The 19,415-nt window shown below is 44.0% G+C and overlaps 1 protein-coding gene across 2 annotated transcripts in view; it reads left to right on the top strand.

Moving 5' to 3' along the window:
* Positions 1 to 447: 447 nt before the first annotated feature.
* The window catches only part of LOC146555387 (carboxypeptidase M-like), a 35,610-nt gene continuing 16,642 nt past the window's right edge, over positions 448 to 19,415 (top strand). The window contains exons 1-3 of one of the 2 annotated variants that reach the window (XM_085252016.1): positions 448 to 548; positions 1,704 to 1,883; positions 6,631 to 6,728. In XM_085252016.1, the coding sequence (XP_085108142.1) occupies positions 1,718 to 1,883; positions 6,631 to 6,728 (264 nt within the window). In that variant the 5' untranslated portion in view covers positions 448 to 548; positions 1,704 to 1,717. Of the gene's footprint in view, positions 549 to 1,703; positions 1,884 to 4,927; positions 5,045 to 6,630; positions 6,729 to 19,415 lie in introns of those variants that run through there. The other variant, XM_085252017.1, reaches the window with a different exon arrangement.

Genomic DNA, 19,415 nt, shown 5'->3' with positions numbered 1-19,415 from the left:
ATCTGTCCTCTTCTCTTTCTTATTAGTCTTCTTCCATCTTCTCAGCACAGTCTCTTCACTCCTTACATTTTCTTCTCCATCCTTAATCACTCTAACCTGCTGCACATCCTTTCCAGCTCACTCTGCTGAGCCAATAGATACAATTCCTTTTCTCCTTCTTCAGTGTCCATCCTAACACACAGCTCACTAGAAGCCTTTTTCTTTGCCTGCTCTCTCTTTGCTGGACGCCTACTTCCTCTGTCATTTCCTCTTCATTTGAATGCATTTGGATATGTTTTGCTTCCGTCGCTGTCAACCACACTTTCAGATCTACTCATGTGAGCCTCTTTGAGCAGATTGCATGAATCATCGCTCTGTTTCATTCACAAACCTGCCGACAACCTGCGCCTGCGCCCAACACACATACACGCACACTTCTCCAAGCTCCGCCCCTCCCGCGGAGTGAGACGAAGACCCGATGGTGAATGAGTAACACTCATTGAGAGGAGCGACAGACAGCGGCTATCTGTTCGTCTTTCTGCCGGTGTTGTTCGGAGCCGCGGGGACAGGTAAGACCGTCTCTGCTCACCTGACAGTCCCAGACTTGACCTCAAACGCGTTCCCGCTCTGTGTTACTTCTCCTTTAAACAGCACTTTCACGGTGGTGATGTTTACAACTAACAGTACCTTCAGAATTTGACTAGAATGTATTTTTAAATATATTAATATTTTAAATTGTTTATTTCTTACTTGTTTTGTTGCTATTATTTTCACAAAAATATTTTTTTAATATTTGTTTATCCTATGTTTATTAGATTAATAAGGACATTTATAAAATGTATAAATTGCAGTTTAACTTCACTGTGTCTCGCTAATCATCCGATAATATGTATTATTATTATTGTTGTTATTATTATTAATAATAATAATAATAATAATAATAATAATAATAACAATTATTATTGTTGCTCCCTGATATTGTCTTATTAAGTGTTTTATTTGGTAGGTTTCAGTGTTTTGTTGCATTTAAACTCAAACTTAATTCAACCAAAAATCTTTAAATGGCACAACTTAGTCAACAAGAAATATACAGAGTCATCTAATGTAATCCTACAAACTGTCTCCTCACTGGATTAATGCTCTACTGAGATAAAACATTACCAGTGTTTTATATGACTGGTTTAACTAGATGAAGACTTACCTGCTTCTTTCTCTTGAGATTGAGAATTAATACTGAACAGTGATGTGATGCTAACAAAATCCCTTAAAATTCAGGATGTCGGAGTCCTTTATTTTCAAGTCGGAGTCCTTTATTTTCAAGCAAAGCCTTTATAAGTGGGAGGTATGGCTCTCGAGGAACAGGAGGATTATGCAGCAGCAAAGCTGTTTTTTCTTCTGGAAGTACAACATCCAGGAGGAAAAAATTTCAAAAGCTAATTTTTTGGCAAAGTCAAACCGTATTATGATTATATACATGCATTTTTATGTGGAGGTAACCACTGAAATTACAGTTAATTTACAGAAAGCTTAAACTTAACTGCCCAAATAATTGCCCAGAGACATTTAAAGGTGGTGAGACTTGTTTCAAGGAGGACTCTGTGCATGAACATCATTGATTATCTGTTTATGTAGAGTTATAAAAACTTATAAAAATGAGTAGAATGTCAGTGAAGATGTTTAAATTATTTCATTTACTTTAAAAATATTTTTGTTTCCCTCCACAGGTCTTACTGCAGTGATGTTATCACTCCTCTTCCTCCTCCCTCCCTTCTTCCTCTTCACACCCGCCTGGACATTGGAGTTTCGGTATCACAACAATCATGAGATTGAGCAGTACCTCAAGCAGGTCAGCACCTCGAATCCTGACATCACACACCTGTACAGCATCGGCCAGTCTTCAAAAGGTAACCCTGCTCCTGCTGCTTCCTGTCCCACCTGTAATTCTGAGACTTAGTTGGGAGTTGAAATGACAAAAGGTGTGAAATGACAATTTGTGATGATCACAATAACAAGATTTCCTGAGCGGATGTGTTCCTCGTGAAGACTTCCCACACAGCCATGTGTTTAGCTTTTTTTTATTAAAGTCTTTTTGTTTTGATAGCCATTATCAGATACGGTGAAAAAAGAATAAAGGAGGTTATTGTTCCTGCGCCAATGTCTTGGGGCTTTTTTGCTTTTTTGTTCTCTTCATGATTCAGTTTGTCAAGATCAAGAAATGTTTCTAACTTTCTCTATATTTCATTGCATTTGATATACAAAACTGCATACATTAATGTCTTGCATTAATGACTTGCACAACCACACATGGAGTCCTTTTGCACTACTTCCAAACACTTCGCACCTGTCCTCTCCTGTGTGCCTTTTACGGAGCCCCACAAGGGACAATTGGAGAAAAAAAATGAAGATGAAGTTTTGCAAGATCCCGCAAAACTTTTACTCAGGAGCAAGATCCCGGCCGCATCCTTCGAAGGACACGGCCCACGTAGACCGCGAAGGCCTGGTCCTCCGAAGACTGACAAGGCTGGAAGTGCGAGGCTGTGAAATGGGACGGTCTAGCCTTCAGATTTGCGCCACCACCTGTGTCAGTTATCTGCTCCTTGCTATCTAAAATATAACGGGACACTGGAGTAAATTCGCTACCATCTCACACTTCTGTTTAATCAGTTTTCTGTTTGACGTTTATTTAGCTGTGTGAAAACTATAACTTTAATCTCAGCCAAACTGTTTTACTGAGGAACAAATAAAAAACTGAAAAAAGCCAAACAATAACATTTTTAAGTTGCCTAAGTGACTTATATATCATAATCTGAGTAGCGAAAGGTTGCAGGGGTTTTGAAAATGGTGTGCTGGAAGTCCACTGTTCTCGCCGGCTTTAGTAAGCCTTGAACCCCCCAACTAGCTATCGAGCTAGTGGGTAACAGACATCTCAAAAAACATTGGAGCACTTTTGCAAATATGTGATGTCTTGATAAATCAAGCAGATATTTGAAGTTACACACCTACATGGTAAATGGCCTGTATTTATATAGCGCTTTACTAGTCCCTAAGGACCCCAAAGCGCTTTACATATCCAGTCATCCACCCATTCACAAACACATTCACACACATTTTCAAATATCTTGAAAGTTTATTTTGTGACTCAGAAAGAGTAATATTAAAACTACGGAGCTGCCCCCAATTGTTGGTAACTGGAATTGGATGGGCCGCGCTATGAATTCTGGGATAGGTTGGGCCACGAAAGAAATATTCGACCCATCCTTCAAATTCGGGGAAATGAACCGCATTTGGAGGAGACTTTGAATTGGGACAGCCTTCATCGCCTGGCTGTGACGTAATCGGCCTTCAAATGCGGCCTCCGAAGGATGCAGCCTAGGGATTGGGACATAGCTCCTGAGTTACTTTTGCGAGATCTCGCAAAATCTTTTGCAGGATTTCACCAAATTAACTCTGGATCTCGCAAAATTTTTGCAGGATCTCGCAAAAGTTCATCATAATTTTTTTTCCTCCAATGTCCCTTGCAGGGCTCCGTAGCCTTTTCTTTTGTTTTGTACATATTTCTCCTGTTTATTATTAATTGCTTCTTATCCTCCTGTCTGTGAAACATGCCTCATAAATGAATATCGCTGGCTGGCTTTATATTTCTAAAAGTATGAGCAAAATCAGTCTGTGTGAAGCTGGCCACTGTCTAATCACAGTCATCTGCATTTGAACATTTGAAACTTGAATACTTTAAATCTTCATCTACTAAACTTTCACTTCTGAAACAAATTCTGGTTTTTTTACATTCTGAGATGAGACATTAGGTCATAATGGGACTTCCTACTTTCCAAATATTAGAAGACAACCTTTCACAATCCTGCAACACAACACCCTCTTAACAATTTTCTCTTGTGTGCGTATCATATATTGTGCTGTGCAAGTCTTGGACTTGCTGCTAAAAAGCCAGACTTGCTCTAAAGCACACGGGTCAAACTCCAGTCCTCCAGGGCCGGTGTCCTTAAATTTTAACATGTGTCCCTGCTACAACACCCCTGAATAAAATTAATAGGTCATTAGCAAGTCTATAGATCTTGACTGCATGCTGAGGTGGCAGTTTAGCCATTTGATTTGTGTTACAGCAGCTCATGAGTGAATTAACATGTTGCAACAACAGTACTTTTAGAAGTACAAATTTCCAAACAGTTACATTTACTTACATTTATTTGAGTAGGTAGGGTTACGGGTTGCCACCTCAGCATGCAGTCAAGTTCTATAGAGTCTTGCTAATGACCTACTAATTTTATTCAGGTGATCTGCACATGTGAGTATGTACAGAGGAGGTCAGGAGTAGAGATCCAACAGTGTGAGTCTACAGCCATCTGTACAAAACAATGGACACTCTGTGTGACTCAGTTTGGGGCTTCATTTCAACCAGTGATGTTGATCTTCTCAAATTTAATGAAATTACAAATGCAGTACCACCAGATTTTGATCCAGCTTTCAATACCATCTGGAGAGCATCTGATTGCCAGCACCTTCATTTTTTCAGCAGGACAATTATCCCAGACCACGATTTGTGCAATTCTTATTGGTTTGGAAAAAGAAAATGACAATTTCATCCATTTAACATTAAATGTCTGACAAAAAGTGAGTAACAATGAATTCCGTTTGAGGCGACTGCAGGAAATACAGTACAGCAGATGTAGATTTAGGTGATCATAAAGCTTTGAAACACAACCTGTTCTTAGACTGATTCCCTTACATGTAGACGCCACAATAGGAATGATGGATAATTGATGAAGCATCGGGCATCCGCCTCTATACCCACCACCAATGACTGACTGACCTGGATCTATCTGTTGGTGGATCGCATGACTGGACAGTAAATAGTTTCTAATTTAATCCCAGACTGCTTAATCTGACACACACACAGAGCTAATCTGAGCTAATCTGGGACACCAGCTGGCCTCCGTCCAGCCCGAGTGTGTTTATGCATTTTTCAGTCTCATCTTGTCTTTGTGCAACGAATCAGTTTTTCCCTCAGGCTGCTGCTCTGATGACTGAGTCACACTTTGCCGTGATTTACGTGAGTGTGTGTTCCTGGCTTGTTGAGACTTGTAGTTTCATTCATTGAATAACCAGTAGTACTGGCAGTACAGTTACAGAAGTGTGTGTGGGTGGGTGTGTGTGCCTGTGAGGAAACTGACTAACTGAGAGTTAAAATTTAAACCTCAAAACTGCAGGCTGCCAAACCAAAGCATAGAGTTCAAAGACACTGAAAGAGCAAAGAGGAATTAAAGCCTTTGATTAAAAATATTAACTTATTTTAGTTTCTTCTAATACAGCAGATAAAGATTATTTATTGACCTTTAGTTTACTGCAAACATTAAAAAAGTTTCACGTAAAACACGTGAAAGATGCATTGATATGATTCTTTCTAACCAGCAGGGGGCGACTCCTCTGGTTTCAAAACAAGAAAAAAACATATATATATTTTGAAACATGAGAAAATGAGCCCGATTCCCACTTCCTCATATCTCATTATGAGCCTCAGTTTCACGGTTTTTAACAAATCACAACCCTCATTTTGTACATTTTGTCTCCATATAAGGTCAAATGTGTGATAAAGCAGAGTGCTGTTTGGCATGGACACGTGGTGATGGACAAGCTGAACATTTAGTGTTCCTCTCCCTTCAACGTATCTGAAACTGATCTTAAAGTAAAATGGTATTCCAGATGTTTCCAGAAATAAAATGGAAGTGAACAGGGGAATAAATGTGCAGCTGCAGTTTCTCTAGTTCCCATAGACTCTTAAAATGAACAACTTTACAGCAGAAATAATCAAGCTTATAGCCTGATATAAAAATTGTTAAAATATAAAAAACTTGACTGAAAGTCAGTGAAACAGATCTGGTGGAGTGATAATTAATTTTCTACTGTTTACTTAATTGGACTGTGGACCTTGTAATTTTTAATACATAACTAGACAATTAATAATATAAAGAAATAAGGAGTGGACTTTTACACAGTAGTGCATACTAATCTGAAGGCTCCAGAATTTGTTAAGGACACAGGGAGGGCCCTGCAAGGATGGATTCTGGTGGCTTATCATCAAACTGACCTCCAAAGACAACAGATAGCAGTAATTCACAGGATGCAGGCAGAAAGGCATCATGGGATACTTATGTGGACAGAACAGAGTCACTGGATGTGAAGAGAGAGAGCACTTTTACGTTCACATGTTTTGAATTGCTGCTTACTTTCTTAGTACTGAATGTTGACCATATTGAATATTGTAATTCATTTTTCTCCTCAGTCAGTCTGTCAGCTGTGAACGCTCACAGCAAATTTAGAGAAGCAGGTCTCTGGAGACCGGGTGGACATTCAGAGTTTTATTTGTTTTGTTGTTTTTATTGTTGGTTTCTGTCATATTTTGTGTGTACTTGCTTTTATTGCACGTTGTCACTGTGAAAAGCTTTGCTGTAGCAAATATTTTTGTGCATGCTGGTGTGCGTTTCTTAGCATTCTTAACTAACCCAGGTGACAATGAACCGTTACCTAATTACATATTTTTATCTCCCAGTGCACATCATGTTCAATTAAGCAGATGTGAGCAGCACAAACTGTAACTCTTAGCTCCTGAAGGCTCTGTTTGCTCTGCGTGTCTCTCAGGTCAGCAGCTGTGGGTGTTGGCTTTGGGTGTCAGTCCTCACCAGCACACAGTTGGCATCCCAGAGTTCAAATATGTGGGTAACATGCATGGAAATGAGGTAAGACAATACACACACATGCACACGCACACACACACAGAAGAGTGCCACTCCCTTTTAACAGGAAGCAGGACTAAAGGAGGACAAAAGAGATCAACAAAAGCCATTCAGAGTCCAGAGCCCGTGGATTCCTTTGTGTGTGGACAACAGAGTGTGTGATGACCTGCATAATTCTCAGATAGAAATGGACAGTGTGCCGAATCAACCGAATCAAGAAACACTAATCTCAGGTTCTTTGTATACTTAGGCAGGTCAGTTAGTAACTGGGAATAGCTGTAATGGAAAAAAGTGTCTCTTATTATATGTATATGAATGGCTATTGTACATCTGAATGAAGCTCATAGTATAGAGAACATAAGGATTTGACAGTTAGTTGACTTTGAATGCCTCACTCATCCGTTTTATAACAGAAATGGATTGGAGGTGTGGCTTGTGTCTGTCACGCCATGTAACACACATGATCTAAAAGATGGCATTTTCAAGTTTTTGAAGATTTGCTCATTTAGGATGAGGCCAAAACCCAACTCCACCCTTAGTCGGCGTCTCAATGACCTGGTGGATGTTTAGAGGAAAAAAAAACCCTATATGATGCTTCACTTCTTCTGACCACAAAACAAGCATGAACAACCTCCTTTTAACCACATCACAAAGCAACACTCATAATTACAACTGTATGCACAGGTGGATTGATCACACCAAACTCGAATCAGGAGAGAGTGAAGTGCAGCAAACAACATCTAAGCTAATCACAGCACAGCATCCCTCAGGTGATTCAGTCTAGCAACAACCTAAACAGGAAAACAGCATTATGCAGGATTTTTGGTCGCACAGCTCTTTGAGCACAGACAGAAGTGGTTTAAGGAAACTTTAATATAATATTTTATATTTCTTTAAACGTTTCTTATTAAACCCAGCAAACACTTTGACATTGACCTGGTAGTCTTTTTTGACATCTAGTCACGATCAAGGAATGGTTCAAAATGAAAATTGTGCCATGACGTGAAGGAGTCACTTTCATGATCATCCAGTGATGTCACTCTTTGGCTCATCAGTGGTGTGTTGACATCACATCTTTGGCCCAACTCAGCTCACTTGGAACCCCAGTAGTGCTAAAACAGTACCTAATACCAGATTCTACCACCTAAAAACTGAGAAGAGTTGACGCTGGGTTTTTTTTGTTTTTTTTAATCAATTTTAAATCATGCTTTTTATTTGTTTTTGTTTTTAATGTCTCTGTAAAGCACTTTGAATCACCTTGTTGTTGAATTGTGAAATAAACTTGCCTTGCCTTGCTGCTCCCATGTAGAAGTGTACAGATGAAAAGCTCAGCAGGGCACTGAGACCTTTAATCTGTGCAGTTCTGCAGATAAAAAAAATTACAGTTGACTTTTTATTTTATTTGCTTCTTCGCAAGAGTACACAGGTAATTCAGTTAGCTTTTATTCTTATTGACAGTATGCAGTATTTGAGTGTTTGACCTTTGAGAGACATTTTTACAAACTAAAACACCTTATCTGCATTTTTAACCTGACAATTCTCAGATTTTGTGCAAAAGTTTCAAACTTTTGTTCTTAGAGGAAACTGATTTGCTTGATCTGCGGTGTTACACAGCACATTCAGCCAGAGTTAGGTCATCAGTGTGATGACATCTGTGGCACCACTAATCAACAAATAGACAAGCTCTGTTTATTCCAGTCAGAACAAGTTTTGTTCTGAACTTGTTCTGACTGAACAGAACACAGAAGACATTCAAACTGTTAACACAAAGGTTATTCTAATAACACAATGTAATTACAACCATCATTTAATAGTCTAATAATTCCATTGGGATGAGACAAATTGAGTCTGCATGAATGTCCTTAAAAACCAGACTAAAACGTTTGACCAGTGTCAGGTTGCCATGGTGACAGTGGACAGCTGATCACACTGCAAATGTGTGTGAAAGTCAATGGAAGTGTCCTTAAATAGACACGTTACGCCTGGACACACACGCACAAACAGAACCAGTGGAGTATATCGGCTCAGAGGAATACGGCCCCATACATACACATGGAAACAGCAGGGTGGCGAATGGGAATGCTGAAAAGGTGTCGTGTAGCGTGCACTGTCTGTGAGTACTCAGGAGTTTCTGACTAGAGTATATTTCCTGTGAGGCTCCCATGCTTTCTGCCACAGCTTCTACTGATTAACATTGAGAAACTCTGACTTGCTTGATCAGGCAGACAGACAAATTTTTTTGTATCTTCATTTTATCGCATCTTTATTTTCCCCACACTGACTTCCAGCTAATTTCTGTATCACATAGCACAGGGGCAGGTTGAAGCATTCTGAAAATGAAACATATTTATTATTACATATTTAGTGTATTTGATGCAAAATGTGTACAAAAACAACAACAACAACAACAACAAAAACACGTTATAGAGCTAAAAGGAAACGCACAGGAGGAGAAAATTATATTAAAAGTGTAAATATGAAGTTATTTAAAAGCAACCTCAGATTAGCAACAACCCAACATTTTACATTGAGTCATCATTTATTCAACAAAACTAAACTACAATGCAGAATCAGTGTGTGAGAAACAAATTACATCCTGCACCTTGTTGAGACGCTTTTAGCAATAATAACTGCTGACTGCTGTGGGTCTCACACTGACTCTAGAATACTTTGCTATACGAGTTTACGGTCCACTCAATGACTGTAAGGTGCCCAAATCATCCCCACACTACCGTGCTGAGAACTGGTATGAGGTGTTTTGCTTCCTCGGGTGATTTGCATCATGGACAAAGATTTCCACTTAGAAGTGTTGCAGTTTGTCCTGATGTGTTTTTCCACACCAAAGCCGTGCTTTCATGTTTGTTTTAGAGAGAAGAGGCTTTCTTCTGCAACCCTTCCAAACAAAACATACTTGCTCAGTTTGTTTCTAACTTGTGTTATCATGAACTTTAACATTTAGCATGCTAACTGAGGCCTTTAGAGTCTGAGGTGGAGCTCTTGGAGTTTGTTGCAGTATCTCTGAGCGTTGCACTGTCTGATCTTTGAGGTGTAGAATGATAGACTTAAGGACCAGATGACTGTTTTTATAGAGATTGACAGACCACGTGACGTGACTTTCGCGCATTGCATGCCGGTAACTCGTGGCAAAACAATCCAAGTACCTGCATCAAATGCAAGCATTTGCAGCACCGCAAAACGTTCATTCTTCGGTTCCAATAAATTCTTGCTTTTTCTTTGCCCCCCAAAAAGGTGTGTACAAAACGAAGGAGAACAATGCCGGTCCGTACAAAGACAGACTTAATGAAAAGTCAAAGAAAAGATACGATGAAAAAAATCTAACCAGTGAAAGGGTCAGACCCTTACGAGCACACAGAGGGACAAAATACGTTAGCGTGCTGCCCAACTTCACCACGCTCATATTTATAATTATACGGTTCTTGGAGTGAGTGCATACACTCGTGAAGTTTAGTAACTTCAGGTCACTGCAACAAGCCCAGGTACAGTTTACCGACGGATGGGTGCAGGACCTTGAAATGCACCGTGTAGAAAGTAAAGACCATCGTACGAACAAAGGTAAGTTTACCAGTCTCACAAATCGTCTTCATAAATACACATTCGTTAACCGTTTATTAATATAACCTTTGAGCTCAGCAGTAATTAATTAGTAGTGGAAATAATTTCTGGTAGCATTACAGAAATGTAGCAGTGACAATAATATTGTATGCTGTAATCGTACTGGGCAATTAGTGATACAAAACAACTGTTTTATCCTGTGAATAAAAGTATATGTTTTTGTCAATGTACCATAATAACAGAAGCGAAACACAATATTGTGTCAGGACAATTCACTATTTATGCACAATAAATAAAGGAGCATAGCTCGACAATTTCTGCTCAGCGCCAGACTTGCTTGTAACCTATATCACCAATTATGTTAAGAAAAATGACGCATTAACTACTACAGCAGACTGACCTTCGTGTAAATGCTTGGAGCAGACTAACCTGTGAGCTGGAGTGTTCTGAGACGTTATATTTAGTCTTTGAATGGCTGCAATCCAGGCCACCCGTCGCCTCTTTGTTACTTCGGAAACATGGCTCGAACAATTTCTCTTCAACGACGTAATCCGATAACAACCGATCTCTTTACCCGTCGGCTTCCCGTGGCTGTCATGCGACCGGCTATTGCAGTTAATAATACAACAGCTTCTTGACATTTTTTGTGTTTCTTTTTATCGCTGTATAACTGATTTCAATTGAAAGCCTGCGTGCGCTAGTACCTCTTGCCACGAGTTCCCAGAATTCTTTGCGGTTTTACCCCTGAGTGACGTCACATTTTCAATCACTATTAACCGAGGGCTTAAAGTGAAAGAGGGTGTACTTTCTTTTTCACGTATTTTAAGTGTGCTTTAAGTTGGAAACAGTTGTTTAGTACAGTTTGCAGTGCAGGAAGCAAAGAACATCCATCGTATATCCACCGCATGACAGAAACTCTGAGTGAGCGAGCAAGAGGTCAGAGGATGTTTCTGTCATCGATGCTCAGATGTGCAAAATACAAACAGCCATCATGGCATGGCAGAATCATGTCAGCAGCAGGAATGCAGTCTTGCGTGTTAGAAATGTTTAGTAACACTAAATCAAACAGAGAACTTTCAGCGTCTTTAAACTTTGCCTGAAGGACAATAATAAAAATTTAAACAGGAGGCACTTCCTCCTTTCACACATTAACCTCGTACACTGAGTGTGCTGCACTGACCTTTCTTTGGATTCACTTGGAAGCCTGTTTGTTATTCTAATTCTATTTTTTGACTCTTTTAATGACAATATCTGTTGTATCCTAAATGACTCAACAGCTTTTGCACAGATGTTCATGTTCCCCAGGGGATAGATCCTGATTTTAAAGTGAAAGTATTTTCCTAAAGTGTCACTGAGAGTTCACGTTTCTTTCCTCAAATGTGATTTCTACTCTTGAATCGATGTCTGTGTGATTTTGGACATTTCTGTTCCCTGAAGGATGAATCCTGATGAATTTGCCTCAGGTGTTCATGTTCCTCTTGTCTTCCAGGGAAGCTCAGCTGCAAGTTGTAGACAAACACTGCGGTTCACCTCAGCTTCACTCAACATTAGGTCACATAAACACGGCTGGACGGCTTTAATCTTGTTATCTAAACTTGTTGGAGGAATTGTTCAGTGACACATGGACTGTATGGGTGGCAAACACCACCATATGTTTTGGTTTTATCCAGTAATGGCTGCTGGATTTGAAGATATCAGTAATTAGATTGGACCTACCTTTGACTTTTTTAAAGCATATACTTACTTGGGATATTTTCCTTTACATTTACCTAGTTCAGTAAATCACTGCCCTTATTTCCCATTTTCTAAACTGCAGAGATATGGGGGGGCAGAGTTTCAAATAATGAGGTCAGTGTGTGTAAGCCAAAAGCTCAAGCCTCACACTGCTTCATTTCAGATGTTTTTTCTACTCATGGATCTGGATGATGTCATAGGGAGAGAATAAAACTTCAAGGGGCGTTCATTTAAACACAGCCTATTTAAGACAGAATGTGAAGGGAACTGTGAAACATGCAAAACTGCTCAAGTGAAGCCCAAGAAACACAATCTAGAGTAGATCCGCTGTCAACTGCCGATTCAGGTTCAAGGTTCTTTATTATTTGTCACATGCATAGTTATACAAGTATAACACACAGTGAAATGTAGTCTGACACGCTCCTCGACATGTGCAAAAATTGGGGGGGGGGGGGGGGGTGTAGAGGAAGAACATTATATATATATATATATATATATATATATATATATATATATATATATATATATGAATGAATGAATGAATGAATGCTTTATTGGCCATATGCAGGTTGCCCCACAGAGGAATAGGACCCCCCCCCCCCCCCCCGACTTACACACACAACAACAAGACAACACAAGGGAATACAGTCGGAGATCGGCAGCGTTGGGAGAATAACACTGAAAAAATTACACAACATTGGGAAAAGTACAAGAGGAAAAAAAAAGAGACCTCTTCACACGCTGGGCAACCTATGGGAGGACAGCATGAGAACAGGAAACAAAAAAAAACTCCTCTGCACAGAGAGCACATTAATGTCCACATCACAACATCAGAGCACATGACAAGCCACAGGGGATGGATAGGGGGGTGGGGGGTGATTCGAAGGAACACAGCAGTCGTCCTGCACCATGCTACCATTTCAGCGCGGCACGCAGACCCGCTGCCTTCCCCCGCAGGAACAAGCATCGAAGGCGTTTGGAAGGGAGGGGGATGAGTGCGTGCTTATCAGTGTAAGTGTATGTGTGTGCGTGTCCATAGTTCAGCTGAGACAGTGTCCTTCGCTGTATCAGGCTAAGTAAACAGTCCTCCAGCCGATCCAGGTGTCCTTCATGGGATGGGAAGAATAGTCATCACACAGTCGTTATCAGGGAGTTGTTTTGGTGGGCTCCAGCCTTGGGCCTGAGCAGCTGGCGCCGTGGTGTCCAAATGTAGAATATTGTTGATTTCTCCTTTATGCGAGCAGCGAATTTAGCACTCTGACACTGGGGCCTCGATTTCCCGTTGGAGCGCTGCGAGCCTCCCCATGATGGTATCAAGCTTCTGTTCCGTGGTGTTGTCATTCTTTTGGTTCTGAGACCCCACAGCTGCAGTGAGCCGTTCTGCGATGTTATCCAACTTTCGCTCAAGGGTGTTATTGTGAGCAGGCCCCTCTCTGATGTATCCCATCATACGCTCAATGGTGTTAGTTTGAGTCTTCATGGCAGCTGTAAGCGTCTCCAAGGTGTTAACCATGCTGCGTTCGGTGTGGGAGGCCGCGCCTCGTCCCATCGCTTCAATTCCAGCGGTCAGCTTAGGGGGGGTTTGAACAGCTGGTTCCACTCTCTTATTTCTCCGATAAGTCAGGGCCAAGCCAGCTCCGATCAGCAAGAACCCTGTTATCATGGTTCCGAATAGGTAAATATCCTCAGCGTCCTCGATAGACAGTCCCGCCAGGCACAAGATCCTCCAGGTTTGCCACCCATCCATCGTGTGTGTGTATATATATATATATATATATATATATATATATACACACACACACACACACACACACTGGGTGAATGTGCAGTAGTAGCAGCAAGCAGGTGAATTCTGTACATTAATATGAATAGATATCTGACTATTTTACAGGATAGACAATATAAACATATTTAAAATTAAAGGAATTGAAATGTACATTGTGCCTTGGTTTAGTGTCTGGAAGAGTCCTGTCTCAGTCAATTATAGATGATGTGAGAGGGCGGGTGTGTGTGTTTAGGGCACGGATGGCTTGGGGATAGAAGCTCCTCTTGAGTCTCTCTCTGTCCTTGCCCGGAAGATGCGGAACCTTCTACCAGATTGCAGAAGTTGGAACAGTTTGTTGCCAGGATGGGACGGGTCCTTCAGTATCTGCGCTGCTCTAGTCCGGCATCTCCTGGTGTAGGTGTCCTGAAGCGGGGGGAGAGCAATCCTGCAGCAGCGTTCTGCTGTACGGATCACTCTCTGGAGAGCTTTTTGGTCCTTCACACAGCTGTTCCCGAACCACGATGTCATGTTCTGTGTGAGGATGCTCTCCACAGCGCCTGTATAGAAAATCCTGAGGATCTTTGGAGAGACCCTGAACTTCTTCAGTTGTCGTAGGTGATACAGGCGCTGCCTAGCCTTTTTGGTCTGGACCTGAATGTGGGCAGCCCATGTCAGGTCTGAGGAGATGTGGACACCAAGATACTTGAAGGACTGCACCCTCTCCACTGGAGCTCCATTGATGATAATGGGCTTGTAGTCTCTGTGCTGACCCCTTCTGAAGTCCACCACCAGCTCCTTGGTCTTGCTGACGTTCTTCCATTTGGTTGTTCAGTTCAGTTCAGTTTTATTTATATAGCACCAACAGTTGCTGTTTGAGGCGTGGCTGCTCACAGCTGCAGGGCGTCCCCTCCTCTCTGTGGAGACTGACTTGGGCCTCCTGAGTGCTTGAATCAGCAGCTGCTATGTGATGGTTTCTGCTTTCTGACTTTTTAGCGCCATTTAGCACAGAAAGAAGAGCAGCAAAGAGCAGCTCTTCCAAGGCCAATTATCCCCGAGTTAGGAGTGCCGTAGAGACTGATAAGGAACATGTTGATTGTACAAAACACAGTAAAGCCAGAGCTAACAGTAGATATCGAATTTCTTCGACCATGAAAAAAGTGTTGGTGGATGAAATTGCCCGCACTGAAAACTGGCTCCACGCCGACCCTGATGAAGGAACAGTTGCCTAACCTAACAGAGGGTGTCAGTGATGTTCAGCTGATATAAAGTAAAAAGATAAATCACAGTATAAAAATGCAAAAATAAAAATGTGTGTTTTCGTGTGATCGCAACAGAGACAAAAGATGGAGGGAGTTTGATGAAGGAAAGCAATATGATGGCTGGAGGCAGCGCTAGTCCTGACGTGTGTGTGTGTGTGTGTGTGTGTGTGTGTGTGTGTGTGTGTGTGTGAGATGATGTGGATACACACCTTTCCCAGCCTTCTGTCATTCCCACTCCCAAGGCTCTCATTCATTCACAAAGATGTTTTTCATCATCCAATAAGCCGCCTGTATCCGGAAAAAATGCCTCATCGTGACTCGTCCCTGGATTCCATTTCAATTCCTCGCTGACTCACGACATCACTTCCTCCCCCGCTGTTTTCTTCAGGCAGGAACATGCAAGGTCAACACACAGAAAACAAAGAATGGTGGAGTGAAATTAAATGTTAAACTTTTAGCCTAATAAAGTGAAAGCAATGCACTGTAAAGTTTAGGAAAAATAAACCACTCTAAATAAAAAAAAATAACTAAAGCTGTTAAACAATGAAAATAAACATTTCTTCGTGTTAAAGAAATTTATATAATTATTGAAGAGCTAACAACTGAAAATAACTTAGACTGTGTCTGCCTGTACTTCCATGTGATACCAGTTTAAAACTTTTAAACTTTAAAACTTTTGCGAGATCCCGAGTTTGTTTTGCGAGATCCTGAGTTTGTTTTGCGAGATCTCGCAAAAGTCCGTCTTAATTTTTTTTTCTATATTTCACTATACTGAAAGCACATTTCCAATTTTGCAACTAAACTTAATGTCCTCACCTGGAAATACTTAAAGTTTCCACACATATCACTAAAGGAAAGCTGAACTGATTGGAATATTTATTGACTTCACTGCGGTTTTCACTGCAAACTTTGCGAACCTGTCACGAGCTGAAAGCAGGGACTCAAGCGCAGAGCAGGTTGATGTCTCAGAACACGATTTATTTACACACCCGTGCAATAATATATACAGTGACGGGAAATTCAGGGTTCCAGGGGATTAGGGGAAGGCTCTCTCTCTCTCACGCTCGCTCACGTCCTCACACACGTTCGTACCGCGGGGAGGTCACAGGTCCGGGAAGATAAGCTGGAACAGGGAAAGGGAGACATCAATCACAAATCACGAAGGCATAAAGGTGTAAGACCACGGGAGCTGGAAAGGTAGACTAACGTCAGTAGCGCAATCATCCCGCGATGAGAGGATCTGTGACCCAGCCTCAAATAGAAGACGGATAATCAGCTGATCGCCAACAGCTGTGAGAGCCAAGGGCGGGAGCCAGCTGTGAGCTCCGCCCAGGCAGAGAGATAGGGGGAGAAAGAGAGAAAAAACACAAGTGTAGCCTTGTGAGGCCGGCTGGGCAGGCACGGGGACCATGACAGTACCCCCCCCTCAACGGGAGCCTCCCGGCGACCCACCAGGCTTACCTGGATGCCTGCGATGGAAGTCCCGAAGCATATTCCTGTCCAGAATAGCCGCCCGAGGCACCCAGGAACGTTCCTCTAGCCCGTAGCCCTCCCAATCCACCAGGTACTGAAAACCCCTGCCGCGGCGCCGGGAGTCCATGATGCGGGAGATGTCATAGACCAGCTGACCACCCACAAGCCGGGGGGGCGGCGGGGGCCTGGCAGGAGGACACAGCGGGCTGGAGAGCACCGGCTTGACCTGGGACACATGGAAAACATTGTGAATCCGCATGGTACGAGGCAGCTTGAGGCGAACGGACACAGGGTTGACAATGGAGTCTATGGGAAAGGGGCCAATGAACTGAGGTGACAGCTTCTTAGACTCCGTCCGCAACGGCACAAAACGGGTAGACAGCCACACCTGTTGACCGATGGAGTATTCAGGGGCCGGCGTCCGGTGACGGTCAGCGAGGGCTTTGTTGCGCTCCTTAGTGCGGAGTAGAGCGGCCCGAGTAGCACGCCAGGCCCGGCAGCACCTGCGGAGGTGAGCCTGAACAGAGGGGACAGAGTGCGCACCTTCGACAGCTGGGAGCAGGGGTGGTTGGTAGCCCAGGGATGCCTCAAAGGGTGACCTGCCCGTGGCGGCGGAGGTGTGGCTGTTGTGGGCGTACTCGATCCATGGCAGCTGTTCACTCCAGGTCGATTGATTGTGGGAGGCAACACACCGGAGGGCAGCTTCCAACTCCTGGTTAGCCCGTTCGGACTGTCCGTTGCTCTGTGGGTGGAAACCAGAAGAGAGGCTGACCTTGGCCCCCAATGCGGTGCAAAACTCCTTCCATACTCGGGAAGTGAACTGTGGTCCCCTGTCCGAGACAATTTCCTCGGGGATCCCATGGAGCCTGAACACATGTGAGGCGAGGAGCCGAGCCGTCTCCAGAGCCGTAGGGAGTTTAGGAAGGGCGACAAAGTGTGCGGCCTTAGAGAAACGGTCGATGATAGTTAGTATGGCGGTGTAACCTGCAGAAGGAGGCAGTCCAGTGATGAAGTCCAGCGCGATGTGTGACCATGGTCGAGCCGGCGTAGGGAGAGGTAGAAGATGGCCTGACGGAGGTTGGTTTGACCGCTTGTTCTGGGCGCAGGCGGGGCAGGCGGTCACAAACTCCCTGGCGTCCCTCGCCATGGTGGGCCACCAGAAGTAGCGTCGAAGGAAGGACAGGGTACGGAAGACCCCGGGGTGGCATGAGAAACGGGCAGTGTGAGCCCACTGGAGTACCTGGGAGCGGACCGCCGAAGGGACGAAGAGGCGGCCCGTTGGACCGGTCCCAGGATCCGGTTCAGTCTCTTGTGCCTCCTGAATGAGGGATTCAATCTCCCAGGAAACGGCTCCAACCACCCAGGCCGCCGGCAGAACTGATTCGGGTACCGACTCCTCATCCGTGGTGGAAAACTGCCGGGACAGGGCATCCGGTTTCACGTTGCGAGATCCGGGCCTGTAGGTGATGGTGAAATCAAAGCGAGCGAAGAACAATGCCCACCTGGCTTGCCGAGAACTGAGGCGTCTGGCCGAACGGATGTACTCCAGGTTCTTGTGATCCGTCCAAACAATGAATGGGTGAGCAGCCCCCTCCAGCCAATGTCTCCATTCCTCCAAGGCGAGTTTTATGGCCAAGAGTTCCCGATCCCCGACGTTGTAATTGCTTTCTGCGGGTGAGAGACTGCGAGAGAAGAAAGCACATGGGTGAAGCTTACCGTCCTCCTGTTGTGAGAGAACCGCCCCCACCCCGGAGTCAGAAGCGTCGACCTCCACCACGAACTGCCTTGTGAGGTCCGGCTGCCGGAGGATGGGCGCTGAGGAAAACCTCTCCTTGAGCTGGACGAAGGCTCGCTGAGCGGCAGGGTCCCACAGAAAAGGAACCTTCGGAGAGGTGAGTCTAGTGAGAGGGAGAGAGATCTTACTGAAATCGCGAATGAATCTCCTGTAGAAATTAGCGAATCCCAGAAAACGTTGCAGTTGGCGGCGATTAGGAGGGACTGGCCATTCAACCACCGCACGCACCTTCCCAGGGTCGGTACGTAGACTCCCGTTCTCAACTATATAGCCCAGGAAAGCCACCGCAGGCGCGTGGAACACACACTTCTCCCCCTTCACAAACAGCCGGTTCTCCAAGAGGCGTTGCAGGACCTGTCTCACATGCACCTGATGCTCCGCGAGTGACTTAGAAAAAATGAGGATATCATCCAAGTACACAAAGACACAGCGATTAACAAAGTCACGAAGCACCTCGTTCACCATGGTCTGAAAAACAGCGGGAGCGTTGGTGAGGCCGAAGGGCATAACAAGGTACTCAAAGTGCCCCTGGTGAGTATTGAAGGCCGTCTTCCACTCATCCCCCTCCCGGATGCGAACCAGGTGGTAGGCGTTGCGCAGGTCCAGCTTAGAAAAAACAGTCATGCCCTGGAGCAGCTCAAAAGCAGAGGAAAGCAGCGGCAAAGGATACTTGTTCTTGACAGTGATCAGGTTAAGGCCGCGAAAGTCGATACACGGGCGCAACGAACCGTCCTTCTTGTCCACGAAGAAGAACCCAGCCGCAACCGGGGAGGAGGAGGGACGGATCAAGCCCGTAGCGAGCGACTCAGAGATGTAACGCTCCATAGCGACCCGCTCCGGCTGGGAGAGGCTGTACAGGCGGCTAGACGGCAACGGAGCCCCCGGAAGGAGATCGATAGCGCAGTCATACGGGCGGTGGGGGGGAAGGGACCGCGCCCGATCCTTGCAGAACACGCCACGCAAGTCATGATAGACCCGCGGAACCGCCGAAAGATCTGGGGGGTCGGACGGCGAACCAGAGGGCAGAAGCGGAACGGGCGCCGTGGCCGCCCGAAGGCAGGACATGTGACAATTAACACTCCAACCCAGGA

This window comes from Mchenga conophoros, linkage group LG17, assembly GCF_057382185.1.
Source record: "Mchenga conophoros isolate Kocher_MC1m ecotype Shallow Benthic linkage group LG17, M_conophoros_male_GT1.1, whole genome shotgun sequence".
NCBI classification, from domain to species: Eukaryota; Metazoa; Chordata; class Actinopteri; order Cichliformes; family Cichlidae; genus Mchenga; species Mchenga conophoros.
This window is presented reverse-complemented; position numbering and strand designations above follow the sequence as displayed.